The sequence below is a fragment of the Calidris pugnax genome, unplaced genomic scaffold, assembly GCF_001431845.1.
Source record: "Calidris pugnax isolate Ruff unplaced genomic scaffold, ASM143184v1 scaffold151, whole genome shotgun sequence".
NCBI lineage: Eukaryota > Metazoa > Chordata > Aves > Charadriiformes > Scolopacidae > Calidris > Calidris pugnax.
Window position 1 is genome coordinate 531,721 of NW_015090874.1, and position 21,544 is coordinate 553,264.

Genomic DNA, 21,544 nt, shown 5'->3' on the forward strand with positions numbered 1-21,544 from the left:
GACACCTCCCACCAGACCAGGTTGCTCCAAGCCCCATCCAGCCTGGCCTTGAACCCCTCCAGGGATGGGGCAGCCACAGCTTCTCTGGGCAACCTGTTCCAGTGTCTCACCACCCTCACAGCAAAGAATTTCTTTCTAAGACCTAATCTAAATATATTCTCTTTCAGTTTAAAACCGTTACCTTTCATCCTATCACTACACTCTGATGAAGAGTCCCTCCCCATCTTTCCTGTAGGCATCCTTTAGCTTCTAGAAGACCGTTACAAGGTCTCCCCAGAGCCTTCTGTCTTCCAGGGTGAACAACCCCAACTCTCTCAGCTTGTCTTCATAAGAGAGGTGCTCCAACCCTCTGATCATCTTCATTGCCCTCTGCTAGGCCCATTCCAACAGGTCCATGTCCTTCCTGTGCTGAGGAGTCCAGAGTTGGACACAGTACTCCAGGTGGGGTCTCATTAGAGTGGGACAGAGGGGCAGAATCACCTCCCTCGGCCTCCTGGCCATGCTTCTTTTGATGCAGTCCAAGATGTGGTTGGCTTTCTGGGCTGTAAGTGCACATCTCAGTCCATTCTCTGTCCAGCCTGTATTTGTGCTTGGGATTACCCCAGCCTACATGCAGGACATTGCACCTTGGCCTTGTTCAACTTCATGAGGTTTGCACGGGCCTATCTCTCAAGTGTGTCCAGGTCCCTCTGGATGGAGCATCCCTTCCCACCAGCGTGTTGACTGCACCAGACAGCTTGGTGTCATTGGCAAACTCACCGAGGGTGCACTCTGTCCCACTGTCCATGTCACCAACAAAGATGTTAAACAGCACAAGTCCCAGTACTGACCCCTGAGGAACACCACTCATCACTGGTTGCCACTTGGACTTTGAACCATTGACCGCAACCCTTTGAGTTCAACCATCCAGCCAATTCCTTATCAACTGACATCCACAAGGATGTCATGCAGGACAGTGTCAAATGCTTTGCAAAAGTCCAGGATGGACTTAATCAACTGGATTTATACTCTGTATCTGTTTTTAAAACATTTCCTGTTATTGGTTGGTTGGGTTTTTTATTTAGCTTAGGTTAATGAAGTGTAGGAATGTGTTGCTACCCTCTGCTGTTTTGGGCAACCTTGTCTGTGGTCAGTTTTTGCGAAGAAAGGATCCCGAGGATGCTGTTGTCCAACGTGCACCTCCTGTGCTTCTCTGCAGATAACCCGTAGGCTGCTGGAGCTGTGCAGAAGGGGCTTGCCTTTGTCCCCCAACCAGTGTTTCACAGTAATCTTATCCCAAAGCCAAATCTAGAGTTGGGACATGTTTCAGCAGTGAACCAAGAGAGCAGCGTCAGACCAGGAAAATTTTCATCGATAACAGATCGTGGGTTCAGCCAGCTAAAGGAGGACGAAAGCAAAAGATATTATATCTATAAGTCTAAGTAAGCCTGTGGGTGTGTATTAAGGACTTAACTCAATTTGAAAAATGCTGCCCAAATTTGTTTCTACTGTGAGTAAAGTGTTTCTAAGCCTCAGATGAGCCATTATGTTTATCCAGCATGACATCTGTTAAAATATTTTTGAATGAAGAGCCTGTATGGAGCATACATAATAAGATAGCTTTTGTGAGCGTGTTTGTATTCCTGATAGATGAGAATGGCTCATTTGGAGCCATCCCAATTTTACGCTGTTTAGGAGGTGTGCTAGATCCCAGATGAAAACCCACAAGAAAATGTAATTAGTGGAACAAAATTTAGTGCATATGCCCCACGGCTAGTTTTTACATTGCAGCAGCTTTGCTGTTAATTTTTCTTCTTCGAAGTACTGAAAACAAGAGATTATCAAGTTAGGAGCCTAATCACATCACAAAATCAAGTGTTATTTTCCAGTGCTTCCATATCGTCATTCTTTTCCTTCTCGAAGAAAGGATCCCGAGGATGCTGTTGTCCAACGTGCACCTCCTGTGCTTCTCTGCAGATAACCCGTAGGCTGCTGGAGCTGTGCAGAAGGGGCTTGCCTTTGTCCCCCAACCAGTGTTTCACAGTAATCTTATCCCAAAGCCAAATCTAGAGTTGGGACATGTTTCAGCAGTGAACCAAGAGAGCAGCGTCAGACCAGGAAAATTTTCATCGATAACAGATCGTGGGTTCAGCCAGCTAAAGGAGGACGAAAGCAAAAGATATTATATCTATAAGTCTAAGTAAGCCTGTGGGTGTGTATTAAGGACTTAACTCAATTTGAAAAATGCTGCCCAAATTTGTTTCTACTGTGAGTAAAGTGTTTCTAAGCCTCAGATGAGCCATTATGTTTATCCAGCATGACATCTGTTAAAATATTTTTGAATGAAGAGCCTGTATGGAGCATACATAATAAGATAGCTTTTGTGAGCGTGTTTGTATTCCTGATAGATGAGAATGGCTCATTTGGAGCCATCCCAATTTTACGCTGTTTAGGAGGTGTGCTAGATCCCAGATGAAAACCCACAAGAAAATGTAATTAGTGGAACAAAATTTAGTGCATATGCCCCACGGCTAGTTTTTACATTGCAGCAGCTTTGCTGTTAATTTTTCTTCTTCGAAGTACTGAAAACAAGAGATTATCAAGTTAGGAGCCTAATCACATCACAAAATCAAGTGTTATTTTCCAGTGCTTCCATATCGTCATTCTTTTCCTTTTTTTTTTTTTTTTTTTTCCTTAAAGTATATTTTTTAAAGGGACCCAGTTCTCTTCTCATTAAGAAAATAAAACAACCAAACTTACAAACATTGACCTTGGATTGTAATGTGGCAGGACCCAGCTAATGGAAACACTCCCACTGAAATAAAACGGTCAACTTTCTTGAGGAAAGATTTGTAGGATCTGGCTTCTGGTTCACCAAGTTTCAGGCCAAAGCAAATTTTACAGCCAAGTTATAAATATTTGAAAAATGGGGAGCGTAATGGAAATGCTGACACAACCTTAACCATAGAGGCAGGAGCAGCAGAGTGTTATAATCTGGCGGTGCTGGTTTGACAGTGGTTATATGATAATGCAATCCAGGCCTGGAGCACTTTTAGCTAAATGTATCATTATGAACCTAATTTACTTAGACCTTCATGTAGTCGTTCACATTAAAAATCTCTAGCGCTCTGATGTATGGATCAAGACAGTTTCGTTCTCCCTGATTTATACCAAACAGGTATATGTTAAAGTACACAATAAATAGGCAGAGTATTAAATTGCTGAGGCGGTGTTTCTTCTGACTTTTCTTCAGACCACCATTTACTAAACACTATCATAAGAGCCATATATCCTTCGTAGTGTTAATATGTAACCAGAACAAACAGAGGACATAGGAAAGGTGGAGAAAAGTTAGATATATAAGCAAGAAAAAGTGAGTTATTGATTTTATTGACTGGTCTGTTAACTTCTGACATTGCAATAAAGCCTTATTTATTTGTATACAGAAGACTCAATTACATAGATACATATCATTTTAACAACTGGGTTATTTACAGGAGAATTGCAGCTTCATAAATAATATAGACCTGCATTTCTCAAGCTGATGTTTATCCATTGTTACCATTTAGGGAGTTGTGGTGTCCACAAATGCTCTTCAGAGGAAAGTCATTAGAATAACATTAAGTGAAAACAATGCTATAATAACAATACATGTGCGAAGTACATTAACACACACAAGCTATGTGCTTTATAGTGACTGAAATAAAACCTATTGCAGCCTGGTTTCTGAATAGTACTGTTTTACAAATGTCAATGGTATGTATTATAGTAAAGAGATGTATTTTCTCTGGAAGCTCTTTAAATATCTCTTTAACTGAGAAGACAGTAAGTATGGATATGAGAGTTTTTTGGTTTTTTTAGTGTGCTTTTAATCTAGATTGAGTTTTGAACCTAGACATCCCTTGCTGAGTTAGATAACAATGCACTAAGTAGATTTATTTAATTAACAGGTCCTACAGAGTAACAAGGGGAGCAACCTGGGCGATGGTTAATGGAATGACTGGTTGTGACAAGACTCTCACTTGGGACTATATAGATGGTAGTGAGCAAATTTTATTTCCTCCAGCAGTCCTTCAGTAGCCAGCACATGGAGTGAGTTCAGGAGAGGCAAGGTGGAGAGAGCAGGAGCTTTCTGTGCTCATCTGAGGATGTAAGGAAGACGTGCAGCAGCTTTGTCTCAGAGACAACATGAAGTTTTCCTGGAGATCTAAGTGCAGATTCCTTCCACGTGGAGGAAAAGGAATTCTAGAGCCCAATTGCACAGACATTGCACCATGCCCCATATAGGTGTTTGCCCTAAAGATTAGGTAGTATTAGATGGTAAGAAGTCTCTAACTGGAGGAAGCTGCATACTGGCAATGCCTGCCAATGCAGCTGCTCTAATTGACATGCTCCTTTGATCCAGGACTTCTCTAAACACCTAACAATGCTCTCTGTGAGGTGAAAGGAGCTGGTGAAAGGATTTCTGTGATGGTTGGGCTTTGAGCCTAGATCTTGCTTTTACTGGATTAGCTCTTGATCTTTTTTTCCTTTATGGCACCTATAAGGAACAGACAGCGGAAGCGTTGGCCATTTAAACCAACCCTGACATTCTTCTGCATATCCTCAAAGCCAGGGATGCTGGAAGGAGATGCTGAGAAGGCAACAGCAATCCACTTCTGGAAAGCTCATCAGGTGTGCTGAGCCATTTGTTGCCTGCTGAGGGATCTTATAGGAAGGGTGGGCACAAAGTCCTCTTTGCTCCAGGTCCACTGTGGCCAGGCACAAGCCAGCTTCCACCTAGAAGCAACACAGTTGTGTTAGAGTGATGCACAGCATGTGTTGACAACCCACCACGTGAGCACAGCTGTGTGGCTTCCACACCAGGACTGGCTTATGTCAGCTCAGCTGAGAGAATTGACAGAGGAGTTCAAATCTGTTTGTCTGTGTGTACCTCTAGACGTTGTCTTATTTTTTGCAAATACAGCTAGATTCTTTAAAGGGTTGCATAGGTCAAAATCAGATGACACAGCTCTTAGGGAAATACAGAGCTAAAACCTGTTTTCTTTAAAAGCATTTTTAGAAGGAATCAGCAATTACTTTGTGCCCAACTCCAAATTATGTTTAGTAGGCACGTACGCATGGTCTGAGATCTGACATAATCCTCAAAATAACTAAGATGACAAATGGAAGCTGATGCTGGTTTTGTGTTGTTGTGTAATGGAGTTAGAATAATGACAGGACAATAATATAATAGAATTCTGCAAAGCCCTCACTCTACTTGACTTTAAGTGGAAGTAAAATCTTAGAAATGAGAGGACAATAAAATAATGCTTTGTAAAAAGGATAAAAGAATAATGTTACCTAAGTCTATTAGTGACATAACACACTATGAATGCACTTAAATTAATAGCCTCTTTTACCAGTATATATTTTTCAATTACTGTAATGCTGAAAAAATAAACAGAGCAATAATATAAAAATGAAAGGGATGTAGGAAACTAATTTGTTTAAAAATATGTGTCTATATATAGAGAGGCATACATGTATATATGAACACAAGCATTCTCCCGGATTAGGAACAGTGTGTATATTCTGTATAATTTAATCCTGTTAAGATGTATTGCTGTGCCCTCTCTCACTCGTTGAAGTAAGTTGCCTGCCACTTGGTATTTTGGCAAAGCCAAGTCGTGTGGCTTCTTTTTGCTTTTTTTCCTTCCCACACAGCATGTTGTTACAAAGACGTCTTGCAATGGCAAGGCATCACTAACCAGGAGATCTTTCACATAATATAACAGTCCTGGGATATATGCCTGGTACGTGTAAAGCTTTCTTAGCCTGTGCTGTATTCTTAAACCCTTCCTAGAGACCAAATCCAACACATGTGAAATTTGGTGGGAGTTAGGCATAAAGACAAATTCAACGTATTACAGGAACAGTATCCAAATGTTTGTAAACCTCTTGGTTCCTTATTTTTCCCCGCAGATCTGTTTTAGGACGTTTTTAGTGTGTGAAAGAACATCTTAGTGTTTGCTACAGGGTGGTTCACTAGCATTGTCTTGTAAATAGCTGCTTAAATTCAGCAGGCAGACAGGATGATAATGCCAACTACTAGGGTTTTTTGTCCTCTTTGTATTTTTAGCTGATGTTGTTACAAAGAGGTCTTGCAAAGGCAAGGCACCAAAAACCAGGAGATCTTTCACATAATATAACTGTCCTGGGATATATGCCTGGTAGGTGTAAAGCTTTCTTAGCCTGTGCTGTATTCTTAAACCCTTCCTAGAGACCAAATCCAACACATGTGAAATTTGGTGGGAGTTAGGCATAAAGACAAATTCAACGTATTACAGGAACAGTATCCAAATGTTTGTAAACCTCTTGGTTCCTTATTTTTCCCCGCAGATCTGTTTTAGGACGTTTTTAGTGTGTGAAAGAACATCTTAGTGTTTGCTACAGGGTGGTTCACTAGCATTGTCTTGTAAATAGCTGCTTAAATTCAGCAGGCAGACAGGATGATAATGCCAACTACTAGGGTTTTTTGTCCTCTTTGTATTTTTAGCTTTTGGTCTACTGAGGAGGGAGGGAATGGAAGTCTGGAGGGAACTAAAAGCCCTTTCTGTGTGTTTTAAACTTGCTTTAGTGATGGACATGGCTTGCAAGACCTGGCTGGCAGGCTGAATACTCTTTAAAAATAGATAAATATAAAGTATTTGGGAACTCCTAGCAAAAGCTCCCCGTAAATAGTCACTACAATAGATTTCAGACAATAATAAAGAGACAGAAGTTAATTCAGTTCAGGATTTACAAGATTTGGAGGCACGTATGCATACCATGAGTTTCTGCAGCTCCCAGCCAAACACTTTCATTTGAAATAATGGCTCACCCTGCTGAGCCACATCATGAGAACTTGCAGCAGATATCAGCCAGCACAGGCTGCTTCTGAAAGGGGAGGGCTGTTGAATTCTTGTAGCTAGGAATTTTTGAAGGTACATGTGCAGCTAAATAGGCTTATAATGTAGACTTACCAGTTTTGTGATTTAGTCTGATGGAGGAGCGTGGTCTCCTGCATACAGAGTTGCTGTCACTGTTAAGGTTTCCTCCTGGATCTCAACTGGACTCCTACAGTACGCCGCTCTGTGGGACGGCTCTTTCAAGATTCTCAATAAAGTCTGAACAGCTGAACAACCTGTAATGAGACACTTGATGGAGCTGCCCCACAGGGCTGTGTAAAGACCACAGCAGAGAGTGTGAAATTGTTAAAGACACCACAGGGATGAAACCAGACAGTGAACTCAGTAGCAAGAGTGATAAACCACTGTTGCTTGACCACACTTGCTGGTCAGGATGCTCCAGTAGGAGTTTACGTATGTTGTGGGGTACATTTTGCTGAAGGTCTAAGTGCCAGGTGCTTTTACTGGGTTTAATTGAATGCTTCCTCCCTTAACTACATATTCCCCACTCACTGAACCAGATGATTTGAATTTCTAAATAGGCTTTCATAGCTCTGGTAGGACGCGAGGTTCATCCCTTCCCTACCTTACAGTTTTTTCTTTCCAGTCCCTGGAAGGTGTCGAACCTGTGAGTTAAATTTCTGTCACCCACCACCTATCTGAGCCCTATCCTTTGTACGTAAGTCTATCAATGTAACTTGTAAAAAGCAAAAGATATCAGTGGCACTCTTCTTTTCCTCCACCCAGAAGCCCGAATTACTGTGTGCCAACACTCTTTTCTTCCACCCAGAAGCCCGAATTACTGTGTGCCAGGGGCTGTCCACACATATTGCCCAGTTTTTGGTAGCCTGTAGTGTCAGCAGCCAAGTCCCTAATACATAAACTGTGCAAGGTCCCCCAGGAAAACAGCAATGCAGATAATTATAAGATACCATCGTAGTCTCCCTCATTTTGGGGAGGTCACAGGAGTCAGATGCAGAAGGTGAGTTGCAGGAAGTTGAGTTTTGGTGGAAAGCCTGCGCTCTGCCCTGTTAGGAATAAAAACACATGCATAAATAAATGTTGTAAAAATCCTCAAGAAATCTTGGTTAGCTATAAAGGTGGCAAACTGTAGCAGTTGTTCTGAAATAGATGTTCTTTAACGTGCTCACTCTTTGGCATTTAGTAAGCTTCTAGGGATGGAAAGAAAGGAAAGTTTAATTTAGAGAAGCCTCTTGCCCTTCTTAGCTAGGGATCAGTTGCCCAACATGAAATAATAATGCATTCAACTGTCCATCTTCTGGTAAGTAACCTTTATCATCATTGCATTCACCAGCACTAACAGCAAACAGCGAGTAGGAAATGCTGTATGAATTCAGGGAAAACTGATAGGGTCTTTGTGACCTTAATGTGATTATATTTGTGCTAATGCATACAGTATAAAAGAAACTAGAACTCTCAATATGAAGGGTCCAATTCATTAAAAATGTATGTACCGTTAACAAGTGATTTTTATGCACTGTACTTAGGGGGTGAAGAAAAGTAGAATGAGTCTATTTTGAATAAAGAACATACTTTTGCAATTATATCCCTTCACCTTTTCTGCAGTAGTGACGCTTCTTTTCTCACATGAAATATCTGAAGTGGAAGCATATTCATATAGGCACCAATAAGAAAAAAAAATTTCACTTGGGAAAAAGAGAAAGCAAAAAAAAAGTAAGACAATGAAGGAGGAGCAAAAATAAAGACAGGAAAGAAGAAAATTTAAGGCAGTTGGGAGAGCTGGGTTTTTGCGTTATCTGTAATTTTTGTGCCTTGGTATGGTAGGTTTTTATTTGGTGGTAAATATAACTGGTGGTTGCCCAGGAGAAGTTCTCTGTAACGTGAATCACTTTAATAGCCTGATTTTCATTATAAACAGGCACAGAGTTTTAATGTTATCAGTCCTGATCCAGAAAGGTTCAGGTGTGTAAATACAAGCTGAGCTCCGTGCCGTACGGGCAAGGAGCACGGTGATTTCGGCTCCCTTGTATGTCTTGTGGGAGAAGATCCTTTAGGAGAAAATATCCCCAGGGAGCAGGGGAAGGCGAGATTTTGTGCTCTGCTGGCAGAATGATTTTGAGCTCTACAGTGTCACTGGTAGCTTTGCAGCAGCAGCTGCGTGGCAGTTTCAGATAAGTATAAAACTGTGGGGTTTTACTTACTTAAGGACTGAATGATACAGTCGGTAAAGCAAATCTGCTCGATTCATTCTGCTGGCTAATTCCATCCATTTTGTAGGCAGGATTTTTAGCTTTTCTATGCGGGGTATTGCAATGACACATATGTCAATATGGCAGATCAATATGGCATTTCCTTATCGCACCACCAACATTTTCAAAGGTAAACTAGAAGGTTTTTGTACACAGGTAGGGGAAAATTAAGGGTGAGAGTTAAGTTACATAAGCTCAGACAATCTGACATTAGGGAAGATAAGCACAGTATTTATATGTCGTGCTGAAATGGCTGAACAGTAAAATAACAATATCAACGTTGTGACATTGTTAGGTTTCAGAGTGAACAGGTGCTGGTGCTAATTGTGCAGACACCCAGGTCTCTACTTGTTTGGTTTTCTTGGGGAGACTGAAATCGCTGCCTAAAAATAAAAACTTAGAATCTGAAGCAGAAGTCAGGAGGAAAAGGGGAATTACTTCATCTGTGGGATAACCTCATACTTAGAGAAGTTTTGTATGGTCCAGATGAGTGACTTGTATCCTACATCTTGGTTATGGACTGGAAGAAGACAACAATCTGACTACTCGAATTACATATAAGAAGTCCAAGCTTAAATGCATACTTTTTGGTGGGTGGTTCTTTATTCTCATTTAGTTTCTGAGCTTGATTTTCATTGTTGTGGTAGCAGGAATAGCTCCTCTGATAACCGTAGGATAATCCTGATGTTAAATGGATTCAGCATAAAATCTCAATTTTTCTCTCCTGCAAGTATTGTAAAATTTAGACGTGTTTGTGAAATTCCGTGTAACAATCTGATTGCTAAGGTTTTACGATGAGGTGATTTGGAAAGGATTCCCAGCTACACGTCCAGCCTCTGAGGACGGATGTGAAAGTGGTGAAATTAAGAGCCCCAATATGGTGCTTCAAGGCACGATGAGGATTGTTTGGAGGAAATGTTACTTTTTTTTCTTTGTCAGCTGCATCTCTTTCTTTCAGCTATTAAATTTTGTTCAGCAAGATTGCTCCTGGTATAATTGCTGACAATTAAGGGTTCATTTAATGAAGAGCTGAGTTACTTTAATCAGAGATGATGGACTTTCACACACCATACCCGATAATTTGAATATTATCAGTCGGTCTATTTAATGTCTTTTAAAAAGTTATCCTTTTTTCTTCTGATAATATGGCTTATGATCTTAATGCAGCTACATATTACCTGCTCAGACTGTGAGTTTATCAGTTTTAAAAATGCGAGACTATTTTTTTTTCACAGGCAGTATTTTCAATTTAATGATTTCATTCTTAAAGCTGTATCTTTGATGTGAGTTGGCTCAATGAGTAAGAAAAAAGTCTACTCTTGATTTCTTATTGTTGCAGTTACTGAGAGATAAATACAAGTAATTTAATGTCACATTGTGGAACTGTATCTAAGGATTTTAATATGAACTGTTGCTTGAAATGCTGTGTTCTTTTATTAATGTTGATTCATTTAAAGTATTTGCTTAAATGGGTGTCTCAGCAGGATTTATGTATTCTTTTGATTACTGAAAATCTAGCATTATTAAATTTGATCCTGCTCGATTTTCAAAGCATTGAGTACTAAAGAGAGGTGGCCCAGCATCTCCCTGGTTCTGATACAAATGCGAGGTGCGTTGAGGTCCTTCTTGAAGACGGTGAGGAAGTTATTTATGTCCAGATCATCTGCTGTGGCTAGTCCTGTGCTGTGGTTTGAACATTGGCTTTGAGGGAGCTTTGGTGCTGAGCTTTGAGTGGGCACAAGCTCTCATCTGCAGATGGTTTTGTCAGTGTTAGGATGTTAGTTGGACTCGATGATCTTAAAGGTCCCTTCCAACCCAGGTAATTCCATGATTCAATGTGAGACAAAGACCTCTGGGATGAGCGGTGCATCCCAGTGCAGGGTGCTGGGGAGCACCTGCAGGCTCACCTTGCCAGAGCTACTGGTAGCCCAGGAGCAGCCAAGGAATCACAGAACAGTTTTGTGCTTTCCTGAACAGCATAACTACCGCTGAGGACATCTAGGATCCATGAATGTGGATCTGAGTCCTCCTGTCCATTAGTTGCTCATTTGTAAAGTGGGGAGTAGGACATACCCTCCTTCCTGAGCCACTGGGACATGAGGACATTTAGAAGTGGATCACCTCTTGTCTTGCTGAAGATGTGTAAGAAACAAAAAGGAAGCAAACTGCGGGAAGCCTGTTTATAACTAGTGCGTTTACAGTTGTAATTTTGTATGAGGCTTGGAGGCTTTGGGATGGGGATTATTTCTCTTTTCCTTCTGATGTTTCTCTGGTGGTTTTCTCATTTTAAAACCAGGTATTGTTCAACAAGTTTTTTTGCTTGGTTTTGGGGATTTTATTTTTTTTTTTCTTTTTGTTAAGGGGAGAAGAAGCTTGCCTTTGCTTTACTTAGCTTTATTTTAAATAATATTTTATTTTAAGAGGGTTATTTTACAATGTTTACAGTGCGCTTCAATTTTTTATTGTGTCATGCCCTTCCAGCCCCTTGGCGGGATGAGAGGTGAGTGTATGTATTATATAATTTATAATTAATTTATGATGAATCACATATGATGAATACTGCTTATTAAATATTAAAGCCTTGTCTACAGTCATGGCTGCGCCGTGGCAGTAGCACGTCTATCTGTTCATGTGATTCTCATAAGCAAACTCATGGACTTACTTTGGGATGGCAGAGCTCCTTTATAAGAGGAGTCTTAGCTGCCTGCTTAGACAAATGTTGTTAAGGAGAATTACTTCTCTTTCTGGAGTAGGTGCCTTGTTACTGCCTTCTCCTTGCCCCAGCAAGTGGAGGTGTAATCGAAGAGCAATCTCTGCGGAGCACAGTTGAGAAGATGCTGCTGGTGGTTCCCCAGCTCCATGGGGGGTGCTATGAGTCCTGGCTCCTTGCCCCCCTTACCCCTGGCTGCCAGAAAGCTGGGCCAGCATCAGAAGGTGGCTTAACAGGAGGTAACAGCCTGGAGCTGGACAAGTGGAAAATCTAGGCTAGATTTTGACAGGTCTTTTTTTATTAGCGAGGACTGGAATTTGGACAAGGGAATAATATAGCTGCAGAGGTCATTCCAGCATCTGGAACTAATAAACTGCCAAAGAAAGGTGGTAAAACAGAAAGGGGGGGGGGGGGAAATGCAGGGGAAAAACAATGCCAGCTTAGGGTAGTAGGCTTAATGAAGGTATTTTCCCAAATTAGCAGCAATGAGTCCGTGAATTGAAGATAGTAGCTTTGACACAGAGCTTTCCCAACTCCTCAGATCCTCTGAAATCAGAGGAAATCTGTCTGGTCAACATTATAAGGCAGAAAAGGGAAAGCAGCCTTCTACTGGTGTTTTGTGCTCTGCTTCACCTTCCTGGGAGCTTTGACCCACGTGTCTGGCTGAGGACAGTGTCCAGCAAGGACCAAACACTGTCACCGTGTGTGATGCAACAGAACTTAACCCCAAAATCCTCCCCGGGCAAACAATGCCAGCTTAGGGTAGTAGGCTTAATGAAGGTATTTTCCCAAATTAGCAGCAATGAGTCCGTGAATTGAAGATAGTAGCTTTGACACAGAGCTTTCCCAACTCCTCAGATCCTCTGAAATCAGAGGAAATCTGTCTGGTCAACATTATAAGGCAGAAAAGGGAAAGCAGTCTTCTACTGGTGTTTTGTGCTCTGCTTCACCTTCTTGGGAGCTTTGACCCAGGCGTCTGGCTGAGGACAGTGTCTGGCAAGGAACAAACGCTGTCACTGTGTGTGATGCGACAGAACTTAACCCCAAAATCCTCCCCGGGCTGTACCTACTGCCAGCCCAGCAGGCAGATTTTCCCCTGCCTTTAGAAAAAAAAAGTGTTGACTCTGGAGCGGTTGTTACAGCAGGTAGATCAGAAGAGGAGGGAGAGGAAAGTGAGAATTTGGGGCTGAGAGTAGGACATGTGTGATTTCAGGTGGAAAACACCTTGAAAGTGTGTGCAGGTTTGCTGAGATGCCTGCATCGGCTGTACCTACTGCCAGCCCAGCAGGCAGATTTTCCCCTGCCTTTAGAAAAAAAAAGTGTTGACTCTGGAGCGGTTGTTACAGCAGGTAGATCAGAAGAGGAGGGAGAGGAAAGTGAGAATTTGGGGCTGAGAGTAGGACATGTGTGATTTCATATGCAGGGCCATGGAAAACACCTTGAAAGTGGCAGTTCTGTTGCTGAGATGCCTGCATCGTGTGGAACGGGGGCTGGAAGCAGCAGGCAGAGCATCCATGCACTGAGATAAAAAGCTACACCGTCTGCCAGGAGTGACCACCTGAAAGGAATGCTATGCAGGGCCATGGAAAACACCTTGAAAGTGTGTGCAGGTTTGCTGAGATGCCTGCATCGTGTGGAACGGGGGCTGGAAGCAGCAGGCAGAGCATCCATGCACTCAAATAAAAAGCTACATCATCTGCCAGGAGTGACCACCTGAAAGGAATGCAGTGCTAAATAATTCCAATTAGTACAGTGCAAAAGGAAAGGAGCGTAATTAATCCTGGCTTTATGGTCCTCTGTAACCAACTTGTACTACGTACAGCTTGTGAGATGAAATATTGCAAAATCCTTAGGGATTTTTAACAGAAAACAATGCTTCTTAGGGTAGCTGCACCATGGGGAAGAAATACTAACGCCCAGGCGTATTTCTCAGAACTTCTTGTTTATTTTCTGAGAGCTCGGGCTTTAGTAATTGCAACAAAATCAAATTCTAGTGAATATTTGACTCCAGTTTTGCTCTTCTCCCATAGCTTTCATAGGACAATTTAATGACATGACAGATTATTAGGAGCTTGTTTTAATATTAATTAAATCACTCAGACAGACAAAATTCTCAGTCCTTAAAATTACATAAACAAAATTGATTTATAAGATTTGATCTTAATGGGGAGTGATGTATTCATTGGTATTGAGCCTTTGATCTAATATCCCTTTATACATAGAGCTGGGAGGAGAAGATTGGGAAAAACAACCTATAACAATATGTGGAAATTACTAAAGGTGTAATTGTGTTTAGTAACGTTGCATTTTGTTTTGTATCAGAGGAAATTAGTGAAGAAAACTCGTCTTTGGTCCTAGGGGTGGCAGCAGCACTAGGATTGTAGTTTGAAACAGACAGTTTTCACTGAATCTCACATATCTAGTTACATTTCTTTCTTTTCAAGTGACTCAGATGAGTAAATTGCACATAAAAAATGCAGTGACCTGATCTCTTTTTTTGCGTGTTATTAAGCAATTGTTGAAGTCCTCACTGATTATATTAGGTCAGCTTATTCTCATTATTAAATGTGGTCATTAAAATGCCAAACATATTTTTATAGAATTCACTTCATTAAATGTCAGCAAGTCTGTATGTTTGTATTAGTTCCAAATCAGATATTTCAATAGACCATTTGTAAGTATTCCCAAAGTGACTTCCATTTCTGAGTTTTTTGAGACCACACAAAAATATTACAAATTAATCAGATTTTCAGATTTCTGCATAATAACTCTGCACGCTTATTGTTTAATCCTATTCTAAAATGCTGTTATGATTGACACCTTGCTGTAGAGATAGAAGTCAATTGAATAATATGTAGCAGTCAATTTTATTTGTTCCTTAATGTGTTGAAGTATTTTTTTTTTCCCCCCCACATTTCCATTATTTATAAGTCTGTCCCCTTGGAGAATATATAGAAGAATTTGTTTTAAATGAGCTGATAATACCCTCTTTAAAATTTATAAGTATGACAGAATCGTATCCTTTTTCCTTACTGCACCAGAGTGTGCCAATAAACTGGTTCTGAATTATCTTCTGTGTGCTATTCATAGGACAAACACTGGAAAAGAGACTCTCGTTAAGGTTTTACTTAGAACAGAATTTCAGCTGCTCATCAGGAAAAACCCACCAGAATAGGAGCTATCCTACCAACCAGGAAACCCGATGCCGTTGCCAGGGGTTTTATTTTTTAAGATACCACACTGCTCTTGCAGCTACTTTTGATACTTTGCTGTCAGTCTGCCAGCTTCAAAGATAAATGTGGGCCTGGTCGGGCCATCGGGGCTGAAAAAGTTTGTGAAGCCATGCGAGTCCTTCACCCAGAGGAAGCAGAGGGTTGGAAGGTAGTTTGGAAAACATCTTGGTACTTCCTCACAACTGTTTTTCTTTCTCTTTTTCCTTTTCAAATCTGTGTTGCAGACTTCAGCAAAATCCAGTAGGGCTGGACTGTGCTCTGTGCTTGGCAAGTCATTAGCGCCCGGCATATAGTTTGATTGTTGGGTATTGATCATCTCAATAAATGCTGGAAATCCTGGATTTCACAGAATTTTGCTTGTCCCCCCCAATTTAGCAAACAAGCTGTCATTTGGAAGCGTACCTGTTTTCATAGGGCCTTTTTATCGCGCGTGGTACAGCCTTTGCTGCCTCTGTAACTGACAAAAGAAAATACTTTTATGAAGATACAGAGTAGAAGTGACTTGATTGTTTTTCAGATAATTTTTGCTTTCAGGAATTAGAATGGCTGATGCTCACCTAAGCGTAAAAAATGCAGTTCCCACCCGCGCGGAGTGCTCATGTACTGTATGTAAATTGATGTATAATGCAGCCCACATTAGCCGGGTTGATGATAGCTTCAGTTTCACTGCTGTCAGATTTGTGTAGCTCTTTGAATGAGCTGGCTGGTCTGAATGAACGTTAGCATAATTTATGCGGCTGATAAGTGATTTGAGTGCCTGAGTTATTGATAAAGCACTTTAACGTATCATTTTCAGCTTGATGTTATGTGACATCAGAGGAGAAGGTAATGTGGCAGTCCCCAGGCTTTGATATTAAAGTCGATCTGCTCTTTGGATTTCAGAGGCCAGAGGAAACACGGCGCTGCCTGACTCAAGTCCACCAGACCAGCACCAACCCAGTCAGTCGCATCCTGCGTTCCCTGTTGGGCCTCAGGTCAGTGTCTTTCCATTCAACTAATCAAGATGTACAATTTGATGAAAAGTAAATAAATATGATTGATCATCTTTGATCTGTATAATGTAGAAAATGTGATTCTGTTTGGCTGTGTTTAGCGTTAGGAAAAGGGAGCGTGCACGTCTCCTGTATGTTCTAAAAGTTACTTGTTTGGAAGGATTTACTTTTGGTATGTTTTTCTAAAAGAAAACCTAAGCAGTTTTGCATGTTTAGGAGGTTAAATTATTTGAATTTCTTATATAAGTTATTTTTTAAATACATGTCATAATTTAATATTAAAAAGCTTGTGCAATTTTAATGCAACCTTACTGGCTTTAACAGTTCTGCCTGTCACACACAACTCCTGCATTAGTAAAGGCATTTCATTATCTTTTATGCCAGGTATTTATTTTCTTTAGAGCAAAGTGTAGGCATAATAGTATGGCACTGTATCACATTGTGAAAGATTTCTCATGCCACTTCCCAATTTTGTCCAAGTTTAGCCATACTCATAAGAAGGCACTCGATGTTCCTCCACGTCCCAGGACAGTCTTGGTCCACAGACTTCTGGCAATTGTTGCTGTAGTGTTTTCCACTTTCACCAATCAGCATACAATTGCGAAAATTTGGGAAATGTTGCCATTTAGGTACTTGCAGGTTGACTTGGGTTTGGCCTTCTTGTGTTTATAAATTCATTACAGGTGCATCTTTGGTGGACCTGTAATGAATTTTTCAGTTCTGGACTTAAGTGGGATCGCCACCATGCTCCATGACTGGAAGGCTTACAGGTTCAGACTGTCAAGTTTCTCAAAACTTTCTGTGTTGGTGAAAATGTTTGCTTTAAGATACTGGAAGCAGTGTGGGTCTATAATGGAACGTGAAAGGAGTTGCAGGTGTGTAATGCCGAGGTGTTTGCAGTGAAATAGGCTCGCTGTGTCTGTGTTTGGTTACAGCCGTTACTGACAGCCCAACAGTTGGCCTCGGCGGTGGCGGGGGTGATGCCAGGAGGCACTCCAGCCCTCAATCAGCCCATCCTTATTCCTTTCAACATGGCTGGGCAGCTGGGGGGCCAACAAGGACTCGTCCTAACCCTACCTACAGCCAATCTCACCAACATCCAAGGACTGGTAGCAGCAGCTGCAGCAGGAGGCATCATGACTTTGCCATTGCAAAATCTACAAGGTGAGTCATGTTTAGCATTTTTCTAATAGCTTCTTTTGCCTGTTTGTTTCACCTTATTTCTCTCTTTTAAAGCCAGATGTCTCTTTTTCCAATGAAATGTTTCTCTTGATGGGTATTGAAAGTTAATACTTAGCTTGTTTTTGAATACTTGATGGCTACTTAAGGGATATTTGCATTTTTATAAAAACAGATTGGAGGCTGGGTCTTAGATTCTGTGTGTCAGTGATGTAAAGTACTTGAATGATTCATTAGGCGTTTCTGTCACCAGTGATCAATGTTCCCTACTCACCATTCACTTCAAAATTTCAAATGGCAGCATGAAGACAAGTATTCTGTTTCACCACTGCTGATTAGGGTAGCTGCACAACTAGGGGCAACTAAAAACACAGCATTGCATGAAAATCACTTTAAAGAAACCCCTTTTATAATAAAAAATCAGAGTTTTCTTAGCTGCCATCAGTGTCCCAGGTAGGTGTTCTCATTCTTGCTGTGGGAGGTCTGCCTTATCAATAAGGTCCCACCATCCTCATCCAAGTTGTTGGTCGAGTTACATGACTCCAAAGTCACAAGCAAAAAGTTCACCTCTGTATGTGTCCTCCTAATGTCTGAGCTACCTTAAGATATCTGTTGCCTTCTCCCTGTGGTCTAAAATCAGACTGAAAGCAGTTCTGTAAGATCCCTGTTCTTCTTTAGTGGACTTTGCTGTTCAATCATTGTGTCTAACACCGTTAGAAACAGTACTCAATCTGAACACATAAGGTATAAAATACAGATGTATTTACTTCTCCTAGTTACGTTGGTTGCTTCTCAGAAAGCAGTGGCTGCTGAACAGAACTTAACCAAGTGTAGCAAGATAAATATTAGTCAATATCTTACAAGAGAATTTTACAGCTTTAATGGAAGAGGATGGTAAGAAGTGATTGTCCACTGGGAAAGTGATGAAGGCGTGAGCAGGAAGTATCAAAATAAAGCTTTAGCTCTTTCAATGTATTTATTTGGTTGGTTGTTTGGGGTTTTTTTATGTCTTGCTGATGTAAACCATAGGAAAAGTTTTCCTGAAATGCAACGGTAATTTTTTAAAATGAATTCTCTGCTCTACACCCTAAGTACTTTTTACTTATTGGACTCTGGCTGCTGATCTGACTTGTTTGAGGCACCAAATCCTACAGGTTGTGAAATAGAGAAAAGGAAGAGACAGCTCACGTGTTGAACAAACTCCCTTACAAACCACATGCGTAGTACTCTCACCTGTTGGAGCAGCTACTTGCCTTTACCTTGTGCGTGTTTTAAAGTTTAATGTCAACAGACCTCTCTTATCATAGTTGTAAATGGTTTTCACTTTAATGTTTAAAATAATGTCTCTCTCATACCATTAAGCTGCACCGAAGAACCTGTCATTCATAAATCATAGATGAAAAGGACACACTAATGCACAAATTTTGCTTGTTTAAAATTTGAGAGTGCATGTAAAGTAGGGAACTGGAGATTAAAAAAATAATGCAGGAACAGGAGCGGGTAAAAGCAGATAAAACAAAGTGAAGGGGAAGTGGCTTTTTAGCGTAGGTGGATGATGAAATCTTAATGAAGAAACGGGCATTATAAAAATGTATCCTTCCACTCTGGAGTGCTCCAGGTTATAGTTGCTGGGTATGGAGTATTATAAATAAACATAAACTCATGCAGTTCTTACGTCATTTGTTCACCCTGTGTTGTGAAGCTGGAGGGTAAGGATTATGCCAGGCAACCTTTGCTCTTTAGTTTAGCCATGGGTGTCTAATTGCTAGCTAAAAGGTGTAACTCTGCTGCCAAATAAATTTTGCAAGCAATGACCTTACCAGATGAAAAGGTTTTCTCTATAATCTTTACTGGTAGATAGAAGCATGGGATCAAATAGGGACTTACTGGAGCATCAGGTGCAGTTCCCTCTCTATGGATGCAATCGCACCTTCCATAAGTAGCTGAAAGGAACAGACCCCACGAGTTCTCTTAGCATTGCTGTTTGTCCTTTTCTTTACCCTTCCCTCCTGATCTCTTAAGCAAGAGCCACAGCCCTCATCATTTGGAAGAGAAACTAAAATGAAGAAACTCCAAGATAGCTCTTAAGAGCCCTGAGTCACAGCTGTAAGCTTCTGTTGCTTCCTTGGTAGCCCTCTGCCCCGTGCAGGAGTGAATGAAGGTAGAAGTTGGGTTCTGGAGAACAGCTCTAGCTGTGTGGTGTCATCAGCTCCGTTGAACCTGACTGACTTTTGGTTTTTGTGGTTATTTGGAAGATAATCTTAGAATGCGTGTTCTGTTTTGTATCCAGCACTTTCATAGGTGTACTCATAGAAGGCCATGCTTCAACACAGTTTTGGTAATTCCTGCTCTTTGGGTGAAATCAGACCATATTCATCAGCTTCCATCTCTCAAACCTCACTGTGGCAGGGGCAGTCTAGATGACTGGGGGACACGTTTTCATGCTGTTTTTTAACCTGTCTTATTAACCCTGTTGTTCTCATCACATCTGCTGTCCCTGCAGTCAAGTATAGAAGTCCACAGCTCCTCTGAGCTGGGTCTTCTCCTGTCTTCTTTTTCTTTTCTTACTAGTAAACTTCTAAACCTCTTCATCACAAACTCCCCCAACTAGGTAACTCAGAAGACACCCTGAAGACTTTTTGAATAATGTATGAATTTAGAAAAGTTCTTTCATACTAAATGTTGATCAAGGGAATAATCCCACTATGTTTTGTGTGATCCACATATATGTTTAACTGATTTGCTTCTCAAGGACTTTCAGGTCTGGTTCAGGGCAGTAAGTGTGAGACCTCAGGGTGACTAGATAAAACAATGCAAACCTTTACTTGTGGAGAGAAAAGAACATTCAGAGCTGGGAATCATAGAAGAGATGTGTTAAGTATTTAAATTGAGAAAACTAGAGTTTCTTTAAAAATTCAAGACATTGGTAAAATGGAGCGATTAATGATATGGAAATTACTCATGCAGTATAACTTATTCAGTGAAATTACCTATTCTTCAGTTGTCAGTTACTTATAAACAAGATATTTTTTTTTTCCCAAATGTATTTGTGTTAAATTGTTCAGTTACTGTATGGGCCTGATCCACCACTAAGTCAATAGGAATTTTGTTACTGTATGAGAAAAGGGGTTTAGACTAAGCCTCTTTCAAAACTACTTTTCTTGATACATATTTGATTATTTTATTTTCATTACATCATCTACTATACACGCTGCTATACCATATCTGTTCCCTCAGCAAATAAGTCAAATGTGTATGAACAGAAGGAAGGAAAGTGAAAGTGTCAATTCTTGCTGTGAAGCTTACAAAAAATATTTTTTCCCTGGCTCCTATTAAGCAAATTTCATATGCACATGGAATATGCAAAGAATACAATTTACTGAGATGCCAGAGGGCTGGTGGTAGAATAGAGCCATCTGCTTTGGAGTAAACCAAAATCCCTGAACATAACACAGATTCACCTATGGAACTTTGGCTTTCTACCGACAGTTCTTTGAAGGAAACAATAAAACCAACAACCATATCTTTTTACTGTAATCCACTAAAAGCACTGCAGATAAGACTTTACAAACCATCCAGAAAAGCTGAAGAAATTTAAATACCTGTTTTCCTCTCTGTGCTTTCCCAACCAGCAAGAATTTTGGTGTCACAGTTGCAATGGTGAGGTTGTGAGAAAGAAAAAGGTGAGGCAGGTAACCTCCAAGACAATGTGTTGCCTGGCTGCTGCTTTTAGGCGATTGCTTCTTGTCTTTTCCTTAATCACTTAATGCAGAAAGCACTCTGCCAGCTTTCTTCTTATCATCCAAACTGGTGTTCATCAATATTCAGCTTTCCATCTTTGGGAAACTTTTCTCTGGGCTGAACAGTTTCAGTTTCTGCATCTCCTTTGCCAGGTCAGATTTCTCCAGGTTTCGTTGGGAGCATGGTTAATTTTTTTTTTTTAATCTTGGTTATTCTTCTCAAGAGTCTCTCCAAATGACTATTAGTTGCTTAATCTCAGAGCATTCGGCAATGCCCGGGAGCTGATATTCCTGGAAAGACTTTATCTCCTTAAGCCCATTTGATTTTTATGTCTCAAAGTAATATTTCTGTATATGTGAACAGGAAGGTACCTTTTGGGGGGGCTGAGTTTGTTCTGTCTTATTTTCTTAATGTATTTTAGCCCTGTTGGTTTCATGTTGAAATCACTGAGAAATGGGAAAGGATTCCCATGTTGACCAATTGCTAAGGGTTTCCTCTCGCTTTGTTCACTTTTCCATGACAGCCAAAGCCTTTTTAGATAAAATTTAAT

The 21,544-nt window shown here is 40.7% G+C and overlaps 1 protein-coding gene across 1 annotated transcript in view; it reads left to right on the plus strand.

Moving 5' to 3' along the window:
- Nucleotides 1-17,264, plus strand: part of LOC106890379 (POU domain, class 6, transcription factor 2-like) — a 155,527-nt gene extending 138,263 nt beyond the window's left edge. Inside the window, exons 3-4 of the mRNA XM_014946157.1 lie at nucleotides 15,965-16,056; nucleotides 17,010-17,264. Coding sequence (XP_014801643.1) covers nucleotides 15,965-16,056; nucleotides 17,010-17,264 — 347 coding nt within the window. The remainder of the gene's footprint in view (nucleotides 1-15,964; nucleotides 16,057-17,009) is intronic.
- The last annotated feature ends 4,280 nt before the right edge of the window (nucleotides 17,265-21,544 follow it).